Source organism: Poecilia reticulata, linkage group LG1, assembly GCF_000633615.1.
Source record: "Poecilia reticulata strain Guanapo linkage group LG1, Guppy_female_1.0+MT, whole genome shotgun sequence".
Taxonomy (NCBI): domain Eukaryota; kingdom Metazoa; phylum Chordata; class Actinopteri; order Cyprinodontiformes; family Poeciliidae; genus Poecilia; species Poecilia reticulata.
Window position 1 is genome coordinate 18053051 of NC_024331.1, and position 22731 is coordinate 18075781.

At 38.1% G+C, this 22731-nt stretch overlaps 3 protein-coding genes across 3 annotated transcripts; 2 read left to right on the plus strand and 1 right to left on the minus strand.

Annotated features, from left to right (window-relative positions):
* Positions 1 to 1752: 1752 nt before the first annotated feature.
* ufsp2 (ufm1-specific peptidase 2) lies at positions 1753 to 7753 on the plus strand. The gene is made up of 12 exons (XM_008411561.2): positions 1753 to 1891; positions 2081 to 2162; positions 2250 to 2424; positions 2795 to 2861; positions 4252 to 4406; positions 4559 to 4751; positions 4907 to 5053; positions 5182 to 5346; positions 6338 to 6462; positions 6548 to 6624; positions 6824 to 6948; positions 7047 to 7753. The coding sequence occupies exons 1-12, from the start codon at positions 1889 to 1891 to the stop codon at positions 7131 to 7133; spliced, it is 1401 nt and encodes a 466-aa protein (XP_008409783.1). The 5' UTR covers positions 1753 to 1888; the 3' UTR covers positions 7134 to 7753.
* A 476-nt stretch (positions 7754 to 8229) lies between these two features.
* Positions 8230 to 17097, plus strand: cfap97 (cilia and flagella associated protein 97). The gene is made up of 5 exons (XM_008411576.2): positions 8230 to 8382; positions 9502 to 10344; positions 10942 to 11222; positions 13823 to 13958; positions 15416 to 17097. Exons 2-5 carry the CDS (start codon positions 9525 to 9527, stop codon positions 15529 to 15531), a joined length of 1353 nt encoding a protein of 450 aa, XP_008409798.1. The 5' UTR covers positions 8230 to 8382; positions 9502 to 9524; the 3' UTR covers positions 15532 to 17097.
* slc25a4 (solute carrier family 25 member 4) lies at positions 16776 to 19125 on the minus strand. Its single transcript, XM_008411588.2, has 4 exons — positions 18911 to 19125; positions 17830 to 18316; positions 17415 to 17555; positions 16776 to 17312 (listed from the first exon to the last, which is right to left on the minus strand). Exons 1-4 carry the CDS (start codon positions 19019 to 19021, stop codon positions 17155 to 17157), a joined length of 897 nt encoding a protein of 298 aa, XP_008409810.1. The 5' UTR covers positions 19022 to 19125; the 3' UTR covers positions 16776 to 17154.
* Positions 19126 to 22731: the final 3606 nt, after the last annotated feature.

Consider the following 22731-nt stretch of genomic DNA (forward strand, 5'->3'; position numbering starts at 1 on the left):
ATACGACTTCTGAATTAAATTACACTTGGGTATCTTCAGACAAACAAGGAATTTATTTATTTCTCCATGTATTACATCAAATTTAAGAAGCCATTTACTTCCTTAGTGTTATTTGTGGTGGAAAGCCTTTAATATTTAGCACTACTTTTTTTTTTTTTTTTACTTTCCTCTCTGTACTTGCTAGTCATGTTTGAGAGCCTTAAAATCTTTAAACAGCTTGTAAAGAAAAAAATAATAATTATTTCGTTTTAAACATCCTCAAAGCAAAGAAATCATTTATTCTGGGTCATACTTGAACCAGAAATATTTGTATATATTAACTCTCATCCTTCCATTTGTCATACAAACAGAAGAAGGTTCAGCTTTGCTTATGTACATATGATGAATGTGAGTTTGTTTTAGCACATGCTGTTGGTATGTTTAGTCCCTGCAAACACTCACTAAGACTGATTTGAACAGAGACTATAAACCCCATCATAAATCGACGCTCAGCATGCACAGTTCGCAGAAGCTGTTCGCTTAGGTAACAAATCATATCTTGGTAAGTTGGTTGATTTGTTATAATCTTTAAACTTGATGTAATGTTTTGTAACAAACCTCTGGCATCTTTATGGAACAGCTGGCAGTTGGTTGAACTGGATTTCAGGCATATCAGCGAAAAGGGGGCTAAACTCAAATGCCTATCCCATTTTTAAGTTTATTTATTTATTTATTGTTACATTTAAAATGCTTTTCTAAAACATTATTGCTTCTACACAATGCAATTATTATTCTGAACATCAGTTAGAACAATGAGGCAATGGGAAGATAGCAGCTAACTTTTATGTGTTCAGTCTATTGTGGGATCAGTTCCAGCTCCTCTTTCCAGAAAATGGTACCAAACTAGTTTCTCCAAGAAATATTACTAAAACAAAATACTGCACCGACTTAAGACTGGTCTCTTTTTCAACTCGACTGGATTAATTTAAGATGATTATCAAGGGCCAGAAACTATACAAATTTTAGCATGTTTTTATTATTTACCACACATATGTATTTTAAACTATTTATTATTCATATTCAAGAGTTCTTAATTTATTTGAAGCAGAAACAAAACAAAATGTAACAGGTGGAACCAGTAGGTGTCGCTCCCTCCACACCTTGAGCTCCCATAAAAGGGAAGCTGGCAGGCTGGTGGCCAATTGTCAATCTCCTCTGTGGCCCTCATCACAATCAGTGGAAGGCGTGTACTGGTTCCACCTGTTACAAAAAGAAAACCAATGCACGCAGCTCAACAAGAGTTTCTTATTTTGATTTGAAGTAACATGAGAGCCACATTTCATACCAGATTCCAGCAAACTGTCACAAAATATTCTCTTCTTTGTGTTTTACCACACAACATGTTATATTTCGATTTTTACTCTCATCATTTTTTGTGGTGCATTTACATTTTATATTATGTTATCCTTTATATTACTAGATAAGATAAATTAGTTTTTTTTCTGTAATTATACCCCTAATATTGATATGGATGTTCATCATAATATATTGTTAGTATTATGTTGGTTTATTCAGTTTTATTTTATACGAAGAATTATATTGCATTGTGCGTAAGAAAACGAGTCAAACACTTCACGTCACGTGATAGTTTGATGTCCTGGAAATATTTATTTAAAGTAATGCCGTTATTATTTATAAAGGCAGACCGAATTTTATTGCTCTTAAATGTATCGTTTTTATTCCGAGGTGCATTGAATGCAACATCTACGGGAGGAGCCAAACTGAGCCAATAGAAAGATGCGTTCAAAGACACGATGAGCAGTTCTGGGTTGTAGAAATATTAACTTCCTGTATTTGGATCTAAGTAGCTGAATATATATATTTTTGCGTTGTTAAAGTGACTTAAATCATGGTAAGTCTGATAAATTCTTCTGTGTAACTAACTGTCTCTGTTTCTTTCTTTTCAGCTTCACTTTGCTTTTTCTTCCACCGTTTGCAGCGGGCAGAGACTCGTCAGCATTCAGTCTGCTGGCAAATATCAGAAATTTGAGATATAACGTTTATCTGACGTTAATCCTCCGATTGTCCTGTGTTTTCTCAGGTACTTGCTGACTCTGAGTCGGCGGTCATTCTTCGGCTCAGAGGGCCGCTGGACCTGAAGTGTCAGCTGGACAGCATAGATGGTGTGTTTACTGGCAGGTTTTCAAATAGTGTCTGGTACGGCTGAATATATCTGACTTGAGTTTTTTTTTTTCTTCTTCTTCTTCCAGAGGTGCCAATGCAAAAAGCTATCTCCAGAACATTTGAGGCACTTCGTTTGCAGGTAAAATCTGAGTCCTGTGTCCTGGCAGTCTGCAACAGCCCTGTTCTGATTTGGCCAAACAAAAGTGTTTTTGAAGAAATAACTCCTGATGCACCATGCGAAGACATATTTCAGTTCATACAGTAAGTAATGAATGTAACTTTTTATTGTAAATGGAACAACTGCTCAAATCAGTTTGTTGGAGCCTTTTACACTAGAACTCCTGCTTGGCATATTTTTGGATTTGTCACAAAAAGGGAAAAAGTTCATCTGATATTTAAAAATCTTAATATTTAAGAACTGCCAACAACCCAGAATAGAACAAATTATATATTTTTATTGATGGGACCAGCTGAAAAAATACTTTTAATTACGATCACAATGCAAGTTTAGTTAAAAGGCAGGGGGCATGAATGAGGTCATCAAACTGGTGCATACTCAATTTAAAACACATTACGCTGTTCATTTTTATTTGTTTGGCTGCATTTTAACCATTTTTTAAATGTCTTTTAGAACAGATGACAAGGAGACAAGTGGAAAGAGATCAACAAAGAAGAAAAACAAAAAAGGTGTTTCAGCGGTAAGTATATCCTGTTTTCAGGATTAACTTTTATAGGAACAAATTGGAGTGGCAATGACTTGGGTGGTTCATGGTTCAAATACTGTTTCTTCTCGGGGAAAGTCAGGTTCTGTCAGAAAGGGCATCCTGCATAAAACATTTGCCAAGTACATGTGCATGCAGCTGTGGAGCTTGCAGAAAGGATGGCAAGTTTCACAGGACCAAAATCCTTAAGTATTAAATTTGCAGGAACATAAGATATGAATTTTCCGTAGTATAAAGTATTTAGAGTATTCATGCCTCTTTATAGATTAGGGATACCAGAGTAAACAAGGGCTAAATATAAACATATATCATAATTGTATAATTTCACTAGTTAAAAAAAAAAAAATACATCCTAACTTTTCTACCTCGAAAGGTTTGAGCAACTTTGTGTCGATTTGTTTCATAAAATACCAAGACGTTTGTGGTCGTAATATAACAAGATGTAATTTGGTGCAAGTACTTTTACAAGACACTGTCAATGTATGTTTTTTTTTATTTTTATTTATTAATCATCACTTAACCTAAAGCTAATTGCCTCAGTCAGTTCTCTAACTTGTTAATTCAGAGATAGCATAAAAATAGAAACCATGCTTTAAAAAAAATCATATCTGTGGACTGAGGTCCCCCTAGAAGAGAGCTTTTAATGCTGTAGTCTGGCAGCAGCAGATATTTTCCATGCCAGCCAGATTTTTACACCTGATAATACTGGAAACTGGAATGTTAATTAAACTGCTTCCAAGGTCATTCACCTCATTGACACAGATTATTTACTTTACTGGATTAGCAGTCCATGTGTAAGAGAGGATGAAGGTGTATCATCCATGTTTTATATTTGTTCATAGTGACACACACAACAAAAGCAGGATTTGCTTTCTGATAAGCAGATGTTTAAATTATACATAGCTTAGTCATGTGTTATGTGGACAATTAAAAAAAAAAAAACATTCCATATTATTGCCTGGATAAAAGGATCATCAGCTGGAGTCAGACCATAGCTGCAATTAAAAAGTAAAAGTATTGAGTCGGAAGTTATCCCACGTAATCTCTGGTTTTAGCAAAATATCAAGAAAAATCAATACTGGTGTGTCCAGAACATCATTAATACCAGTCAGTATTCCAGTATTATCACCTCGTGTATTTACTTAGTGAAGTATCAGGTTATGACTCAGTTCTATCAAATGCCCATTTGTAAATGACTTGTATCTTTGCTGGGGACAACAGTTCCTGATGTGGACCTCCCTAGACAGTATCTGTATCACAGCTGAAGATCAGGTTCTCAAACGTTGCTTTGCTTACACAAAACACACTTTATTTTATTCATGTGGATAGAACCAGAACTTCTGAATAATTAAAGTATGTTCTTTAGAGTGTCATAAACCTCTCCCTGATGATGGAGGCCACAAAGCCAGGCCCTGTCTCAGCTCCAATCCTCACTAGAACGGTCCACAAATCTCACCTTCTGTGTGCGACTCTTCCGATGGACTGTGCTGTATGGAGCAGCTGCAGCGACACCATCAAAGAGTACGTCTTCTCTTGAACACATTTGATTTCATGATCAAAATCTGTAAAACTGGTACATATGTGGATTAGCCACTGATTCAACAGTAGCTAATAACTGCTTTGACAAAACCTTTATCTCACAATGAGGGATGTCTTCTTAATTGGCCCTGCAGCGGATGTGAACGACTGATGAAGGCATTGACTTGCCAGCTGTTTGACATGGAGAAGGTGACTCTGCAGTGTATGAAGGGGACAACACTGCGTGTCCCAGAGCCCCTTCATTTTCTCCTTCCAGAGCCAAATGGACTGGTGACGGTGGTTTTTCCTAGCGGAGTACTAGATAAAGAACTGGAAGCACAGCGGCGGGTAAGATCACCTTGATTTTTGCTCTTTTTTTATGTATTTGTTTATAATTATTTACCTTAAGATGTTTCAGTTAGAATCTTCATTGCTCTAAAAGCTGAAGTCTAATTGAATAGCAAATTATAACAATTGTTTCTCATTGCTTTTGCACAAAACAGGAGTTGCATGGACAGTTTGAACTGCCAGATAACAGGCCTTTCTTCAGAAGAGCAAACGCTTACCACTTCCCTAATGAGACCTACAGAGACGGTTATCTCAGAAACCCTCACACATTTCTCACACACCCCACCCTCGATAACGGAAAGGTAAATTTACAGCATCTATAATATTTACTTGTTTACTTTTTCCTTGTAACTTTTACAATTTTGGCATACTGTAATAAAATAAAAATTCAAACGAAGGTTAAATATTTTGTGCTTTGTCTTATTTTAAGGTATACCTGGTCCAGGGAATTTACAGCTACCACCACTATATGCAGGACCGCATGGATGACAATGGCTGGGGTTGTGCCTATCGCTCCCTGCAGACCATCTGCTCCTGGTTCCAGCAGCAGGGTTATGTGGAGCGCGGCGTGCCCAGCCACAAAGAGATCCAGCAGGTGAAGCACGTTCATAGATGTGATCCCAGTTTAAGCAAAATATCATCATATATGCGATATTTCTATGAAGGGCATTTTTATTTTTTTCCGTGTGCATCATGTCAGAAGGTGAGAAATATTTCAGAAAAACTGTAAAAGAAAAAGAAATGCACATCCTAGGGGACCGAAAACATCGTAAAGTGGTGTTACAAGTGGAAAACCAAAGTTTCAGAAAAAAACATTTTTTAAATGTAGGCCTCGAGGGCCTGGGGCATCCTGAAACTTTTAGGACACCGGCCCTCAAGAGCTGGAGTTGAAGACCCCTGGTCCAAAGCGAGGATGTGACATATAGCATCCTGAAGCTCGATCAAACCAGCACCTTACCTTCAGATTTATTATGTTTATTGGAGATCCCACTTTATCTACATGTGAGCTCATTCATCCAAGAAGTTTGTTTGTATATTCAAGTTGGGACTCACCCACTGAGAAACTGATTGTCACTTACAGTTGAAAGAAACATGTTGATAAAAGATTTAATTTAAAAGAGTACTTCAAATTAAAAATAAAATGATGTTTGGGAAAGTTTTAGCAATATGGCGGATGGGATGGAAGACACAAAACCAATCTACAATCTGTCTTTCATTTGGCTGAAACATTGAGAAAAAAAAAAGGAAAACATTTCAATGGAGCAACTGATTGGAAACATGTAGCACTTTTTTATACTTTTTTTTTTTTACTTTTTATGCTTTAAAACGCACCTGTGGTTGCGTCAATGATCTAGCTGTTTTCTTCGCTAGAGATGTTCTTTGTTGTCTCTTCTGTTGATGACAAGATTTACCTTTCTGCATTGTACTTGTTTTGTTTTATGGGGATTTTTAAGTATATTTGATTTAAATTTCATGTTTCTGATTTTTAGGTTTTCTGAATGAAATGTGATTTAAATTTGCCCCTCAAATTTTAGCAGTGGTGATGTTCAACATGTCAGTCTTTATCTGGGGTCCTTGTTTTACAGGCTTTGGTGGAAGTTGGAGACAAGCAGGCGTCCTTCGTGGGGTCCCGTCAGTGGATTGGATCCATCGAGGTTCAGGCTGTTCTAAACCATCTGCTTGGAGTCACGTCCAAAATCATGTTTGTGAGGTGAGGTGGCATTCCTTGACAAACCCTCAAGGAATTTATTTTGTCGATGATGTAGATGAATTTGACATAACTTTGTCATGTTTAGTCAAGGTTCTGAGTTGGCATCCAAGGGCAGAGAATTGGCTAATCACTTTATGACTGAAGGAACTCCTATCATGATTGGTAAGCTGATATTCCAGCCTAAGATTAGCATGACTGCTTCTTTTCAGACTTCCTGACATATATCACAATTATTATTGCTTTTGTCCTGTTGAAAAAAGACATAATATAATGTTTAAATGTGCTGTTAAAACTAGTTAGAAACCATGGCTAGTTAGAATTTACTAATGGTATCTTTTTTTTGTTGTTGTTGTTTTTATAGGTGGCGGAGTTTTGGCTCACACTATCTTGGGCGTAGCTTGGAGTGAGACCACTGGTGAAATCCGCTATCTTATCCTAGATCCACATTACACAGGAGTAGAGGACCTTCCAGTTATCACAGAGAAGGTAGCAGCTACAGAAAGCCACCACTTCAGATATATCTGTGAACTGAAAAACATTTTATATGCCAGTCGTGATCTTAACGTGAATGTTGACTTTCGCAGGGCTGGTGTGGCTGGAAAGGACCTGACTTTTGGGATCAAACTGCATATTACAACCTCTGTTTGCCCCAGAGGCCGAGAGTGATTTGAGCAAATGGACAATGATGAAAGGCTATAAATTTGAGATGTAACAGTATAGACTGTTTATTTAAATAATTTTGGCTGAGCTGGTAATCGCATAGTCAGAAAGAAATGTTAATATTTTGTCTATTTAAAAGAATTTCCCCATTCTTTAAAAATACTGTTTTGCTCACTTTAATTAAAAACTTTAGAGAAAAAAAAGGATTTTCACTTTGCCTTGTTTGTTTGTCTCATTGTCTAAGTCGGAAGTATTATCCTTATTAAGTTCAGATTTCATTATTAAGGGCTTTCTGTTTGTCTACAAAACATTATCTCAATCCATCCCTATCTCTACACTGGTATATAAAGGTTTTATGAGTAATCAGGTTTATAGAACAGAGTGGCCCTGTACTATTGTCCTAGGACGTCAGTATCCCATGAGTGTATCACTGACATGTTTAATTATGTAGTAAATGGTAAAACCATGACAAATTGTAATTTCAGGGGATGCCCCTTCAGATAATCTCGTCTTGTTAAAGGAGATGCTCTTGATGCTCTTTAGCAGAATAGATTCCCAAGCAAAAATAAACAAAAAAAACACCCATGTTTTGCATCCTATGTTGGTATCCATATTTGTCCAAAATCTTTTACTGCAAAGGTGCTTCTGGAGTTTTATTTTGAATGTATTTGCTTGAGCAGTTTAATGTCGAACATATAGTGTCTTTAATGGCATAACGTAAAGCTCTTTACAATGTAGATTCTCAATTTTTTTTAAAGGAGGTTCTGAATAAATATTTGCTAGTTTGTGGTGGTTGAATTAATTCAGCATACATATTAACAACTGTTGGTTAATAAATGTAATATCAACAGTAAAGATATTTCCATTGGGAATACTTTGGCCTATATAAAATATCCCTATTTGCCCATTTATTTAAAAAATCATCCGCAGTCGTTTAACATTTTATATATCTTTTTACTTGGACAGGCCATTTAAATAATGTCGTGACCGGTTTTTAACAAAAAGCCCAAATAAAAACAGGTTTTTATATCCTACTATAAAACAATCTCGTGTCTACCCAAACCCCAGTCCCCGATTTACTGTGTAACCGTTACCAGGAAATGACGTTACCTAGCTACTAACAGCGTCGTCTGTTTGTGCGCACTGGCTACCAGGCGTAGTTTCCGGGGGTTTTAGTATTTGTCAAGCGAAATGGGTAGACTAGGACGTCTGACCCGTTTACAACAGAAACGTTAAAACCTGTTCGCCGCAGTTCGACAGGTAAGACGCTACGTTGGGTTTTAGCTAAAGTAAACATTGTTGAGTTACCTACTACGGCCATATCTGCCAACTGCCATATGTTTTAAGATGTTTAGATGTAGATTTTAGCTTTATCCCATGTAACACTTTAAAACGTAAGTTAACTCTTCCATCGTGCCGGGGGTACTGTAACCAGTGTCTGACATCTAGAAACGCTAAATATATGTTAACATTTTAGTTTTATTAAGTCGTGTAAACTATTTTGAAGCGTTTCTGCCGAACCTTGGTCTTCATGTTACTTTATCCAGCAATGATTTCCCCTGTGTTTTAGCTCTCACAATATGACTTGGGGGGGGAAAAAAAAAAAAATCAGGAAAGTTTAGATAAGGACTGGGCAGCTGCTATCACTGCTATTCACATTCAGCTAGAACAGGGGTACCCAAAGTTGGTCCTCGAGGGCCTTTTAGTTCAGGTTTAACGCACCTGGATCAAATGATGGCTCGTTAGAAGCCCTAAGAGGAATATTGACAAGCTGAAAAGGTTGTTACTACCACCAGGGAGAGAACTAAAACGTGCAGGATGTCGGCCCTCGAGGACCGACACCCCTGAGCTAGAAGAGCAGAACGGTTTGCTTGTTAAAATGCCTGAGACTATTCTTTTCTCGTGGTTACCTCCAAGGACAAATGCTTTCATCCTCACTTTGCATAAAGTGACTTCAGAGGCAAGACAGATGTTGGTAATAGTATTGTACTCACAACAATTTATTAAATCATCCAGAAATTTAAGGAGAGAGAGAGACTCAGTTGATGGGCTTCAAGGTCCCCAAGAAAGTACTGGAAGTGCCAGGGATCAGCGAAAGGATTTTATCTCTAAAGATTACCATTGTAGCAAAGTTGTTTCAGTTGACCTGCCTCTATCCAAAGAAAATACTTCAAAAATGGTTTCCTCTTTTTTTAAATATAGTTTTTATTTAATCTCTCATACATACTGCTTTTGTAGTAGTAGCTAGCAAACACATGAGGGGAAGGCAACACATTCTAAATGTGTTGAAGTGTCGTGCAAAGTTACTTGATCTGTTTCACATTTAAAAAAAAAAATACTCCAACTTCAAATTAACATTGTGCTCACAATAACCTGCAGGTTCTGTGTTGGGGAAGGCTGCCATGTTCACCTCTAGTGAACTGGAAGGGGAAGTGGACCACTCCTTTTTTGACAGTGATTGGGACAGTGGAAGAAATGTTGGAGAGAAACGAGAGAAGGACTCGAAGATGAAAAAGCGAATTTCAAGCACACGTCAGAGAGAATCTGTAAAACACTCTGGACATCTCACTGAGGAGACAAAGAGAGACTTGAAGGAAGTGGAAAACAGCAAAACTGATGCATCATTGATTTCTTTCATACCGGATGAACATATACATGAAGGCAAAGATGAGTTAAATTTTCACTCTAAAAGACCCAGTGGAGCATTTCCGGCTATGCTAGCCGACATTCCAAATGATGGGGACAACAAGAGGCAGAATGACACAAGAAAAAGTGCCTTAGCTTTCCCAGCTAACTCAAAAGAGGCAAACGAGCAATCGCCTAGAAAACTGGTCAAAAATCAGCATCCCAAAAATTCTCCTCCCTCTTCAAATGAAGCCAGCACTGACGCAGATTCAGAGAGTTCTTTCAGCAGTCAGAGAGGTATTTTAAACTCCTCTAACCTCTCCAAACCCACCAAGTCTTTTGTACGCCGTAAAACAAGAGGGACCAGACGGGGCTCAGCTGAATCTCAGGATTTGCCTAACATGAGCACAGATGAGTCAGATGGCTCAGTGACAGACGTGAGTCCCCTCTCTTCTCCTGATTCTGGTTCACTCCGGTCATTAAGTTCAGAGGCTGAGAAAGAAGGTCACGAAGTGCAGCAGGAGCCGAAAACTCTGCCCTCCGGTGCCTTCAGCAACATTCATGAAGCGGTGGACTCAAATACCGATGTGGATGAGTGTGAGTAATGCTTGCTACCTACCTGTGCATCGGCCTGCTAGGTAGAAGCACGTGTCTCAGTCGGTTTCTACTCGTGGGTCGGTGGGTTGAGCAGCATTCTGTGAGATGCTCAAAGCTGAGGATGTTGCGCAACCCCAGGATGCTTCGACTTGACAACTTGTCTGCTGTGTTCCTTGGACTTCTTAATGCTGTTTGCAACATCCGAGGCCTTCATAGATCAGGATTTATTCTGAACTTAATTCACTCACAGGTGGACACTATTTACAAATTGGGGAACTCCTGAAGGCAAGTTTTATTTGCATTTTAATTAGGGATATATGAGATAAGCAGGTTGAGTACAAAAGCATGCCATTTTTTGGATTTAAAAAAAATGTAATGAACAAGTAAAAAAAAAAAAAAACATGAATAAGTTTGACAAATCATGACAAAAAGGTAAAAAGGACTCTTGACTGAAAGACGTGCCCCTTGATGTACATGTTTTGTACTTTTATGTTGTTTGTTTGCATGTGTTATTGTCATTTTTCAGTTAACCCAGCAGAGCATTGTTCACAAGCCTGTTAAACACAAACTAGACAAATGTGCTTTCTCCTCCTTCAGGTTCATCTGGATTAGAAAGCCATCTTGAACAGAAAATGGTGCTCCATGTTTCTGGAGGGGTTGTTCGGAAGAACTACTCATTTTCCAACGCTGAGGTCCGTCGCATTGATTTGGAGAACAAGCGGCTCCTTCAGGCACTGTCAAATATTTCATCAGGGTCCAAAGCAGAAAAAAATTCAAAAAAGAGCACTTCTGTGCCCAAAGGCTCTTCAGTTGCTTTTTACGCACATACTGCACAAGTCAGGGACCGACAACAGCGTCGCATTCATCAGGAGAACCTGGTGAGTTGTTTTACATTTTGATTGGCGTTTTTCTGTCATTAGCAGTAACTGATTTACTAAGCAAACAAACACACACACACACATAACCTTGTACTGTCCAATGAATGCATGCATGTCTGTAGCTTGGCAACGCCTGAGCTGATGACTTCTAATTCAGCATCAACAGTTGCTATCAAAATAACACATGGTAAGAGTCTCTGTAGCATAAACCCAATCATGTTTTAGTGCACACTGATGTTTTTTGTTTTTACTGGGAGGATTCCAGTAGTCTTCCCAGTATCAAGCACTTCCTCTCTTGCTCCATCATGTAAGCTGTTTGTCTGTAATGCTACAAAAACAGAGTGGAATGATGTTTTAACCTGTGTTATACTGCTGCCTGTTCAAAAGTAATGCAGAGCAATGTTTTCATTAAATCAATCAAGTTTATTTGGATAGCACATTTCACCAGCAAGGCCGTTCAAAGTGCTTTACACAGCAAAAACACAAAATTACAAAGTTATAAAGAAAACAACATGAAGTCAACAACTGAACAAGCATTACATTAAAGTCTGTGACTGTTTCAAAACGGGGAGCTATGTAATTGTAGGTTGTTCTCGAGTGATCAGTGTGCACCTAGCAACATCCTGTGACTTTTCCTGGCACTCCACTATATCTGCTGTTTTATCTCTAAATTAAACTCATTGGAGACACTTGAAGCCGCATCTTCTCAGTGTGTGTAATCGTACCGTCATTGTTCAGACAGATCTTGCTGCTGTTCAGGCTGCAGAGTGCTCATTAATATAATTTACTTTAATGATTTGGAAGGATTTCATCATGTTGGCCACTATTAGTCACTACCTGACTCACCTTTCCACCGCAGCCAGCTCATTCTCACGACAATGAAGTAGAGATCCCCTAAATTGTATCTTGCTGACTGGATGTTTACAGTGTTTAATCATGATTTCATGAAATATATCCATCATTAAGGTTTAGTTGGGGTCAGTCTGAGAATACGCCCCCGAAAGCAGATACTGATTAACTTTGATAGACGGCAGCAGGTGTCCGACTTGAGCCATACTACTGAGGAACATTATGAGACTTTTTTGTCTTCATATTTCATCTATTTATTGTCTTATTTATCAATAACATTCACATTTAGATGATCAAGCACTGTTTAAAAGAAATCTGTCTGGATTCAATTAATTGCTGGTAACTAACGATGTGCTACAAAGTTATGAGTCTTGATATTTTCACAGGTTTATTACATTCTTCATATATTCATAGTTTATCGTAATTCTGGTAAATGCTGTTAAAACAGGAGGTGCTTCAGTCGTTTTCAGGACAAACTGTTCACTCTGAAGTCCGTCTTGTCAGGAGTGCTTTTCGCCTCCTCTATTCTTAGAGTGGAGTAATCGAATCTGCCGTGTGGTCAGAGTATTCTCCGGCACATCACACTTGTAACACGGTTCATTTGGTTTATAAAAAACTGAAAATGCGACCGGTTGATTAACTTTAAGGAGGTTTTTAACTGTCGTGTAAATGCAATTGAATGAAAAATCTTATTAAATTTAATGTCCATTTAATATGTATATTTATATGTATGTTTGTATGCTGGAGCTTATAGTAGTTTATACACATTGCTTACCAAGAAACCTCATTGAATAGTCTTGGTGTCTGTGGTATGTACGACCTAAAGCATACAATATTATGCTATACTGTTGAGTTGATACCTTTTGTCTGGTTTCTAATTCAAGTTCATGCAAAATATTATATTTCTGAATAATAAAATGTATGTTTTTTTGGTACAAAAGTTACTTTTGTGTGTAATATTAGATCATTTTAAACAATTTGGCACAACAAATGTTGATTTAAGTGGAATTGTTTTGCTAATTTAAATTTTTCAAAATGATCATTAAAAAATGCACACACACACACCACACCTGTGAATATCAGATATATTACCTTGTTGGAAAAAAATACATTTCATGTTTGTCAGACTTATTTGTTGTGTTTTTCATGTTTCCAACTAAGCTAAAGGAATTATCTTGTCTTTTTAATGGTCAGTAAAATAGCTGAGTAAGCATTTTAAAACTTGATGTACGCTAAAAGCTGATTAGGAGTTGATTTTTTGATTTAGGAACCTTATTTTAGTGATTTACTTAAATGAAACCTCAGTCATTCTTCTTCTTCAATGCACTAAAACTGTTGTGTATATTTTATATTTTTAAGTCAGTCGGTGTCCTAAAAAGTACTGCTTGTTAAAGCTAAATGTAAGAAAATAAACAGTGGATCCAGACTTTAGATCAGTTCTAAATGATCCGACGACGAGCCCAAATCCTTCATCCGTCAGCAATTTTAAGAACTACAGATGACTGTGAAGGTAGATGGTATTGCTTGTAAAGTCGAAATGGATAAGTAACACGCCAATGTAAAACTTACCTTATATAATGGGCAAAAAGGCTAAATTTACGCGGAAAGACACAAAAGTGGCTTATTATGTGTAATAAGTTGTGCAAATAGCACAACTAGATTGCTGGTTTTTAACTGTCAACAGTCAACTACATGGTAAGCAGGATATTTAATTTTTAAGTATGACACACAGGTCTTGATGCGTTTCACAGGTTTTACTAAAGAGACTGCAGTCCACCCAAGCCACACCTGGAATGAGTCGCCTTGAACAACTAACAGATCACCAGCGGCGGATCGAAATGCCCGGCTACAGGACCTATAGTGGGGGGTCCAGCAGAGTATCCTGTAGTAAGTGCTTTGAAATCTGAAGAAGCTAAACTGCTAAACTTTTTTAATGTTAATATTTTTGTATATTTCAGGTACAGCAGAGTCTGAATATTCATTGAAGGTTCTCAGTTAAATGCATTGTTTTAGGAAAAGTTTGCTTCTTGTATGATCCTACTTTGTGAAAGTATTTCTTCCATTTGACCTTTCATTAGCATTTCACACATTAATTGCATTTACAGCAGCAAGTCTTTTGAGGTCCTTACCAGCTTTGCAGATCAAGAGGACACAACTTGTTGGTTATGTTTTTTGTTTTTTTTGGTAAAAGCAGAGTCGGAATGGATGACTTTGACTTAGATCTGAACTTTAAGTGGGTTCTTTTAACACATATGCTCTCTAGCAGAGGTCCTTAAAGGATAGTGTCCTGGCACTGTTGGGTCTCTGCTTCAGCACACGTTAAACAATATGTTTATTAGTTGTTGTCTGCGGTACATCGCTGTGTGCAGTATAAAAGTTCAAGGAATGGAGTTTGACACCTGTGCTGCAAACCATTCCAGTGCAGCTCTGACTGTTTCTGACCCTGACCTTTTCCTGTTGGAAATATTCACAGAAACCTGTATTTGTACAGAGATGGACTCTGTTTATTGGATAAGGGATTTAAGACAGTTGGTTGTATTGGATTGTACCTATCAGATTAACTGAAGTCTGAATCAAGACAGACATCACGCTTTTGAAAAATGTTCTGTAAAAAAAAAAAAGCATTTTCTGATTATTTATTTTTTTTTTTACTTCATATTTATCCAGTATTTTATGTTGGTCTATACATAAAATCATTAAAAAAAACTGACACATTGAAATTTGGTCCTAAAAATAAAAATACCTTCAAGAAGAATTCATATTTCTGCAAAGTATTGTTTTATAAAGACCAAGTAAAGTTCTGCAGAAAATACGATGTGAAGGTTTAGCTCAGACAGCATCACTTTCGAGGTAAATTTGGGCCATCAAACTGCTGCTTTGCATCTATATATATCCCTGCCTTCAGAACTCCGTATTTACTTTGAATTACTCCAGTGTTGATTTTCAATCAGAGAAAAGGAGGCTCAGCATGTGGTAGTGAGCAGCAGTTCTCTTAAACTGATGCTGCAGGTTTGTTGCACGTCTGGGCTGCAGCTTCCAGATGGCTGCAGAGATTAAATTAACTCAGAAAACGACAGTTTGGAGCAGCAGCAAGCTCTTATTGGGAATCACTTGTTCGTTTATAAGTAAATTGCTTAATCTTCCCGTTTCCATCATTTCATAGCTTTTTAATTTCAGCAATGTCTTCTTTTTTTTTTTTTTACTATGGTGTGAAAAATATATACTTAAGCTGTAATAATAAAATGAGTTTAGTAAAGCCTGTGTGCTCAATGACTCGCTTGTTGCAAAACAATTGTTGTTTGTGTCTATATCACCTAAGGGAATTCCTCTTGTTTTCCCCTCAGCGATTATAAGACCCATGCCAATCATCTCCCGTGCATCTCTCATTAACACCTACACCAGAGGGACATCTGTTTCTGGGTCAAATACACAACGTACTAGCAGTCAAGCCTGGCGTTAAGAACTCTGCCAAATAAAGAGGTATTTTTTTGCTTCACAGCAGATGACCATCACTTTATGATGATGATGATTAATTTGTACAGTGCAAAGCTTAGAACATATTTATGCTTTTATTATTTCATGTAATTTACTCGTGCTGCTTTGTTTTCTGCTCTTCAACTATTTAGCAGTTTATGTTTTGAGATCAAAGCCATTTGTAAATAACTACATTTATTTTAACCCTTTAATTCAGTCAGAATTCTTGGCTTTAAAGTGTTAATTGATGCTGTGCTTTGATATTGTCTGCAGAGTAATTTTTGAACAAAAAAGTGCAAATATGTTTTGTATTTGTTACTGTTTACACATGTGATTTGTGATCTAATAAAATGTTTTTAAACCAGAAAAAAAGGAATTGAGTATTAATTTTTGGTTTACCCTGTTGAAGAAAAGATGGCAATAATTTTATTGCAGAAAAGGCCATAACACTGGAGAGTCGCAGAGCAGTTACGTTTTCTCATTTTCGTGATGCAGTCCATTTTAAAGATATTCACGCTCCTTGAACATTAAACTACAAACCTCAATGTGTTTTAATTGTATGTAATAGACCAACACAAAGTAACATGATTCATGAGTTCACAAATGCTTTACAAATAAAAATCTGAAAAGAGCAGCATGCATAGTTATAGGCCCCTCTACTCTGATACCTTCAATGTAAAATCAATTGCTTTTGGAAATCACCTGTCATGTAAATCTTATGGCTTTATCATCAGGAAGACTGAGAACCACATGACAAGTCAAGGACAAAGTTATGGAGAAATTTAAAGCATAAGCTATGAAATGATATCCCTACCTTTAGAGATCCCACGGAGTACTGCTCAGTCAATGATTTAGCATGATGATAAAATAGCCGGTAAGTTTTGATATGTGAGGTGGTGACGCATGTTAGACTTCCCAACAATGTTGTCATGGTCTATCACACAAATTGTACATAATGTGGGAATTGCAAAAAAAAAAATTTAAGGTGTATCAGTACTTTTGCAGGGCTCCTCTTTTTGGACCTCGTTTCAATGAAGACTCCAGGAAAACCACAGATGGCAATAAATGACGTATTCACTTTAACCTGTTCAATAATCAGGCAGCTGAGTTGGGGCACATTTGTTCCATAAATACTGATGTTAAATGAAAACGGGTCGTCACATCAGTGACAAAGGAACCCAAACATACCAGGGAAAAGTGGTGCTTTTAAGGACAACAGAGAGACTGGAGTATAGACTGACTTTATTCTTAATAAATTAATGTTTAAGGTGGTCACAGCATATCATAAGGGCCTCCGCCTCTCCTTAACACTAACAGGAGGAACGATTGGCCTGTATCATAACCTGTTATCACATCATGTCCACCAGCTGTTGAAACCTAAGAGACTTCCTTTTAGCAGATGGTTGATAATGTTATATATACACATTTCTGATGAGGCGTAAACCCAGGTCAAGTGCATCTATCCGTTCTCCCCCAGCTGCTGCACAGGAAAGATAGCCTACAAACCCAGATTCTTAATTCACCAGGCTGGTGTCACCATATCACAAAAAAAGGATAAGACTTGAACAAAGTGAAGGGATTTCCTTGAGGGTTTGGGAAAGTGTGCTTATTAGGTGAACTTCTTGATCTCATCATACAGCACCAGCACAAAAGCACCACCCATGCCTCTGATCACGTTGGACCAGGCTCCCTTGAAGAAGGCCCGACCTCCCTCATCTTTGAGGATCTTCTTCCAGCAGTCGATTGTGCCCTTGTACATAATATCAGCTGTGGGAATTCAAACATCGCCATTAATATCCACATGTTGGTGTGTAATTCTCCAGTTTTTGTTATGCGTACGGAACGTTTACAAGTAAAAGAGAATCTTGCCTCCTTTACGTCCTGACTGCATCATCATGCGACGTCTGACGGTGTCAAAAGGATACGAGACGAGACCCGCTACAGCCGTGACAGTCTGGGCGATCATCCAGCTGACAATGATGTGTGTGTTCTTGGGATCTGGCAGCATGCCTGCATGAGGGAAGTCAAAGCAAATAAATGTATACACACATCTGCTAAAGCACGTCTTTCAGTTGCACCTTGAAAAAGTTTCCTATTGCTTTCAAGCATTTGTAGTCTACAAGGAAAGTTTGTGCCCCTTGCTTGATGATGAATGAGACTAATGAACTAAATTTTGATGATCTCATGCGTTTTGATTGGTTGGGGCAGCAGAAAGAGGGGCTAATTCTTCATGCAAGAATCTCCACTGCACCACAATTTAGGTCGACCAGGTTTGTTTGTGCACCTTTTGCTGTGTCAAAGCATCCGAAGTAAGCCGCTCTGTAGATGATGATGCCCTGCACCGACACGTTGAACCCGAGGTAAAGACCCTTGAGGCCATCGGTTTTGTAGATCTTGGTAATGCAGTTTCCGAGTCCGGTGAACTCCCTCTCTGCTGGGCCCTTGCCGATGTCGGCGGCCAGCCTCGTCCTAGCGAAATCGAGTGGGTAGACGAAGCAGAGCGAAGTGGCCCCAGCGGCGCCGCCCGACGCCAGGTTCCCGGCAAAGTAGCGCCAGAACTGTGTCTTCTGATCCACGCCACCGAGGAAGATCTTCTTGTACTTGTCTTTGAAGGCGAAGTTCAGGGCTTGGGTGGGGAAGTAACGGATCACGTTGGCCAGGTTGCCTCTCCAGAAGGACAGGAAGCCCTGCTCCTTCGGGATTCTAACGACACAGTCAACAATGCCTTTGTACTGCATATCAGCCGTGATCTGCTTGCTGGCATGCTGCACCTACAAGGGAGAAAACCAAGAGGCCGCCTTTTACACCTGGCTTGTTTTCAGGAGAAGTGTGAAGAAAATCAATTTGTAATTTTGACCTTTTCATTGAACAACTTTGCTGAACACCCTGCAGCTTGCCAGACATTATCTAGTGATCTGGTTTAGTTTGTCCAGCAGTCTTAAGGCACATCCTAGACACTCGAGACTTCACTGCGTATTGGATTACATCTTTTAGGTTAAATTTAGCAAATCTCTTCCACTGAATATTACTGCGGCAATGTGCTTTAAGCGAGTATAAATGAAACTGGAAAACATTGACAGGATATCATGAGCACGTGCTTAACTGTTTTATTCTGATCCCACATCATTTTACCTCCCCGCCATCCTTCAGACCTGTGCGTAAAACGATCTCCAAATTGACCCTCACGTGCCCGTTGCCATTACGCACACGAATATGCGAACCTTCCTTGTTCTTAGTTCAACGTCTCCTCTTTTAAAGCAATTTCCTCGTAAATTAATTTTTTTTTTCTTTTCAGAGATCCACAAATTACGCACACTTTACGCACAAAACACGGCATGACCAACAGCTGGCTCAGCCCGTTTTACCTGCAGCAGCAGCTTGACTCTCTCAATGGGAGCGACAGCTGTTTTGGAGATGGCAGCGGCAATGCCACCGGCCAAAAAGTCCTTCATGAAACTAATCACCGCGTCCGACATGGCTGGTTGATTTCCAGAGCACTCTCCCTCTCTACTCGGCTGTTCCTAACTCGGCCCAAGATCCTCAAGGAAACCTTACGCCCGTCCAAGTGGACTAGGCACCCCCTCAGCAGTTCTTTATATATGAAGGCCGTTTATCGCGAGACGTTTGAGTGACAGATGTGCAGTCTGTCGAACAGACGAACGAGGCTGAAAAAATATCCGAGGTTGAAGTTCAGGTCGTGCGCCATATTTCTGGATCCAGGGGGGTCGCCCAGAGCCGGGGACATTTAAAGGGCATATTATGTGTTGGCAGATAAACGCTAAAATAAAATTTGGTGTTAATAATGAAAATTCCTCCTTAGGCATTCTTCGCAATAACTGTGGGGGGAAACCAGGTCATCTCCACTTTTCAGCTGCAGCAAAACAAGGAAGGCGTTAAAGTGCATCTTAAGGAGCATACCTAATTTATTACTTGTTTAAATGTTTAATATGTTTCACACATTTACTGCATGTGCTCTTTGCAGTTCTAATTTGTTCACAGCATTGTGCAAATCAAATTACAAATCCAGTTACAGCAAACATAAGAAACGTGCTTTGGGTGAATCTGTGCATGAAGATCATCTGTGAAAACTGAGGCTCACCTTAGAGAAATCGTTCAGCCTGGGGGACATGTTTTGAAACAGCAAAGGAATGGCATAAAATGTAAAGATTTTGACAACTAGCTTAACATTTTGTTAAGCTAATTCAGAATTAATAAGTATTCAAATGATAATGCTGTGAAACAGCAGAGAATTGCTTGGAACCAATTGATTCATGTCAAAAAGTATTTGTAATCTGTTGGAACTGTGAAGTACATAAGCGATTATTGTGGAGGTTAGTTATGCTAATTTATTTCCGATCAGGGAATGCACCAAAGAAATTGAGGAAAGTCTGTAATTACACGCAGATGGATGTTTTTAGTCTTTATTATTTTATTAATTTGATGACTTTCTGCTTATAAATGATTAGGATATTACACCAGAGGATATTACATCTGACCAATAAAAACTTTATCAAACATTTTAAATCACAAATCAACCGCATACAGAAAGTCTTCACAATGCCATTTTAACTTATAATTTAAAATAAAATGAAGCGATCATTGGATCCAACCTTGAAAATATGTATTGAGCTATTAAACAAATAGAACCAAATGTTTCTTTTTGCACCATCCATGCAAGAACCACTAGATGGCGTCAATTCACTATGTGTATTCCTTCAAAATAAATAAAAAAAAGGACTGGAGAAGTTGAGGTTACATCTTTCAGGTTATTACTGAAGATGGTACACCTTTTGCATTTGTTATGGTTTTGACCATAAAACTGAACAACACTGGCAATAAGTTCACTGTGCTCCAGTTGCATCCATCATCCGCAGATCTCAATCAAACACCTTTAGTGGAATAGGAAAATTATATTGCAGATATAGAGTTGGCAAATCTGCAACTTTGTGATGCTGTCATGTCAGTGTAGAGCAAAATCTCTGTTTGTCCGATTTTGTTGAATCCATGTTGAAAAGGATTAAACTCTGAACTGGTACATATGGGGTGTGCCTAGTGGATATTGTATTGAGTTCAGATTTATTTTATTTCAATGTAACTTATTAACTACACATTTCTTTCAGTTGAATTATAATACAGTGAAACAATGCTCATGAGATTGTACAATTTTTCTATTTTTTTAATTATTCATAATTCAACACACACACACACACACACACATACACACACACACACACACACACACACACACRCACRCACACACACACACACACACACACACAAAATTGTATTTAGTGTTCTTTCATTCTGAAACATATAAAACCATCCATACATTTTTTAGCATTAAATTTAACATAGAGGTCCGTTTTTCTTGTTTAGCTTTGTCAACAGATGTTTAGTTTTATCTCAAAGGGTTTACAGCTGCTTGTGTTGCTCTGGATTCATCTGGTTCTATACTGAAATGTTTAATTGACTCGGTAGGGGGCGATATTGAGCTGAGCAATAATCAAAATCTTCATTGGTCTCCCCAGAGAGTAAATGTGGTACCCAATAAAACAGGTGCTTTTCCTCATTACTTACCACACAACAATAACAATTAAATCAGTACTTTACTTGTTCCCCACAGGGTGACATTTTAAAGTAGCTCCCAGCAAAGAGGTCAGAGGTCAGGCTCAGCTTCAGGGTTGCGGCCCCAGAGCTGGTTAGGAGTTCAACACCTGCAGCTTTTGGCCAAGCAAAAGTCATACGCTGTATAGCTTAATATATGGACCTTTATTATTTTTGCTTTGTCAGAAGAGTTAAAAACATTTTTGTTGGCCATTGTGAGCTACCTGAATCTTAAAAAGAAAGAGTGTTAAGCATGAATAATTTGTTTTTAAATTCAAGTTTGAGTAAAGTTTTGTCACAAACTTTGTCACAAAAAAGTCAATTGAGTTGGTTTTGATAAATAAACATGGAATCATAAAGCTTGCATCAATAATTAATTCTGTTTCTTAGTGGTATTTTTTTTTTTTTTCTTTAGCATTCTTGCATCAAAGTAAAGTAAAGTAACCAACTGTAACAACCAAAACTGGAAATATCAGAAGTACATTTAATGATTTTATTTTTATTTTTTTAACAAAATGTTGATGTTTTATGCCATCAGCCTCCAGATATAATCTAAATCTGATCTAGATTTCTTAAAGTCGTTGCCCGGTAACCCCAGATCTTTGGGATCGAAGGAGGGGTCACAGTGTGGGTGGGGTGAGCCTGGATTTGCATTTTGAGTATGAAGACCTGCAGGTGTCAGACAGTTAGCCCCCACTAACACAAACACACAACCGTTACGCATCACTCACACGAATACAGTCACTGATTTTATCAGTTCAGAAAATCAACTGTGACGAGCTTTTTATTCTCCTCAGAGCTAAAAAAAATCCTACTTTATAAATGTCTGCCTGGGTTAAAACCACTAGAATTTAAGGACAAAACACACATACACAGGACTGTGGGTTCTTTTGAATTTGTTGCGCTACTCTTTTGGTATATGATAAAATTTCATTTTTATGCATATTAGCCAGAAACCCCTTATTTTAGAAGTTGCATAGAAACACTAAAACTAGTGAAAATAAACTTTGTAAATCCAAATGTTTCATTTACCCAATGAGAGTTTAAATGTGCCGCTCACAACTTATATTTACAAAGTGACTGAAAAGCATAAATACTATTGCATTGAACTGAATTTTACAGCTTGAATGTGAATTGTTTCCACTTCTGTCATGCTGTAACTACAAACATCTAGTGTTAACCATACATTTTGTTGCTAACAAGCGAAAGCATGGAAGCGAAGCATTTTTACAGAAAACTGTAAAAATGCTGGAACACTGAATTCCTTTCAATTTAAGCTAAAAGTGCATTTGTTCAAAGTTGCCTTAGATTTTTCTCTGGTTATATCGTGATCTTTCTATTCACAATTTAAATTAATGCTACTTTAATTGGATTTAAAGAACTGAAAATTTGGGATTCCCCCGATGAGCTGGAAGAAGTGGCTGGGCAGAGGGAAATCTGGGCCTCCCTTCTGAAGCTGCTTCCCCCCCAACCCGATCCCGGATAAGTGGATGGATGGATGGATGGATGGATGGATGGATGGATGGATGGATGGATGGATGGATGGATGGATGGATGGATGGATGGATGGATGGATGGATGG

Coding starts and splice junctions, on each gene's coding strand:
- cfap97 (XM_008411576.2), top strand. CDS start 9,525: ATGTTCACCTCTAGTGAACTGGAAGGGGAAGTGGACCACTCCTTTTTT. Junction 10,345..10,941: donor AAATACCGATGTGGATGAGT/GTGAGTAATGCT, acceptor CTCCTCCTTCAG/GTTCATCTGGATTAGAAAGC. Junction 13,959..15,415: donor GTCCAGCAGAGTATCCTGTA/GTAAGTGCTTTG, acceptor TTTTCCCCTCAG/CGATTATAAGACCCATGCCA.
- ufsp2 (XM_008411561.2), top strand. Junction 4,752..4,906: donor AACTGGAAGCACAGCGGCGG/GTAAGATCACCT, acceptor TGCACAAAACAG/GAGTTGCATGGACAGTTTGA. Junction 6,625..6,823: donor AGGAACTCCTATCATGATTG/GTAAGCTGATAT, acceptor TTGTTTTTATAG/GTGGCGGAGTTTTGGCTCAC.
- slc25a4 (XM_008411588.2), bottom strand. CDS start 19,021: ATGTCGGACGCGGTGATTAGTTTCATGAAGGACTTTTTGGCCGGTGGC. Junction 18,317..18,910: donor GAGTCAAGCTGCTGCTGCAG/GTAAAACGGGCT, acceptor TCTCCCTTGTAG/GTGCAGCATGCCAGCAAGCA. Junction 17,556..17,829: donor ATGCTTTGACACAGCAAAAG/GTGCACAAACAA, acceptor TCCCTCATGCAG/GCATGCTGCCAGATCCCAAG.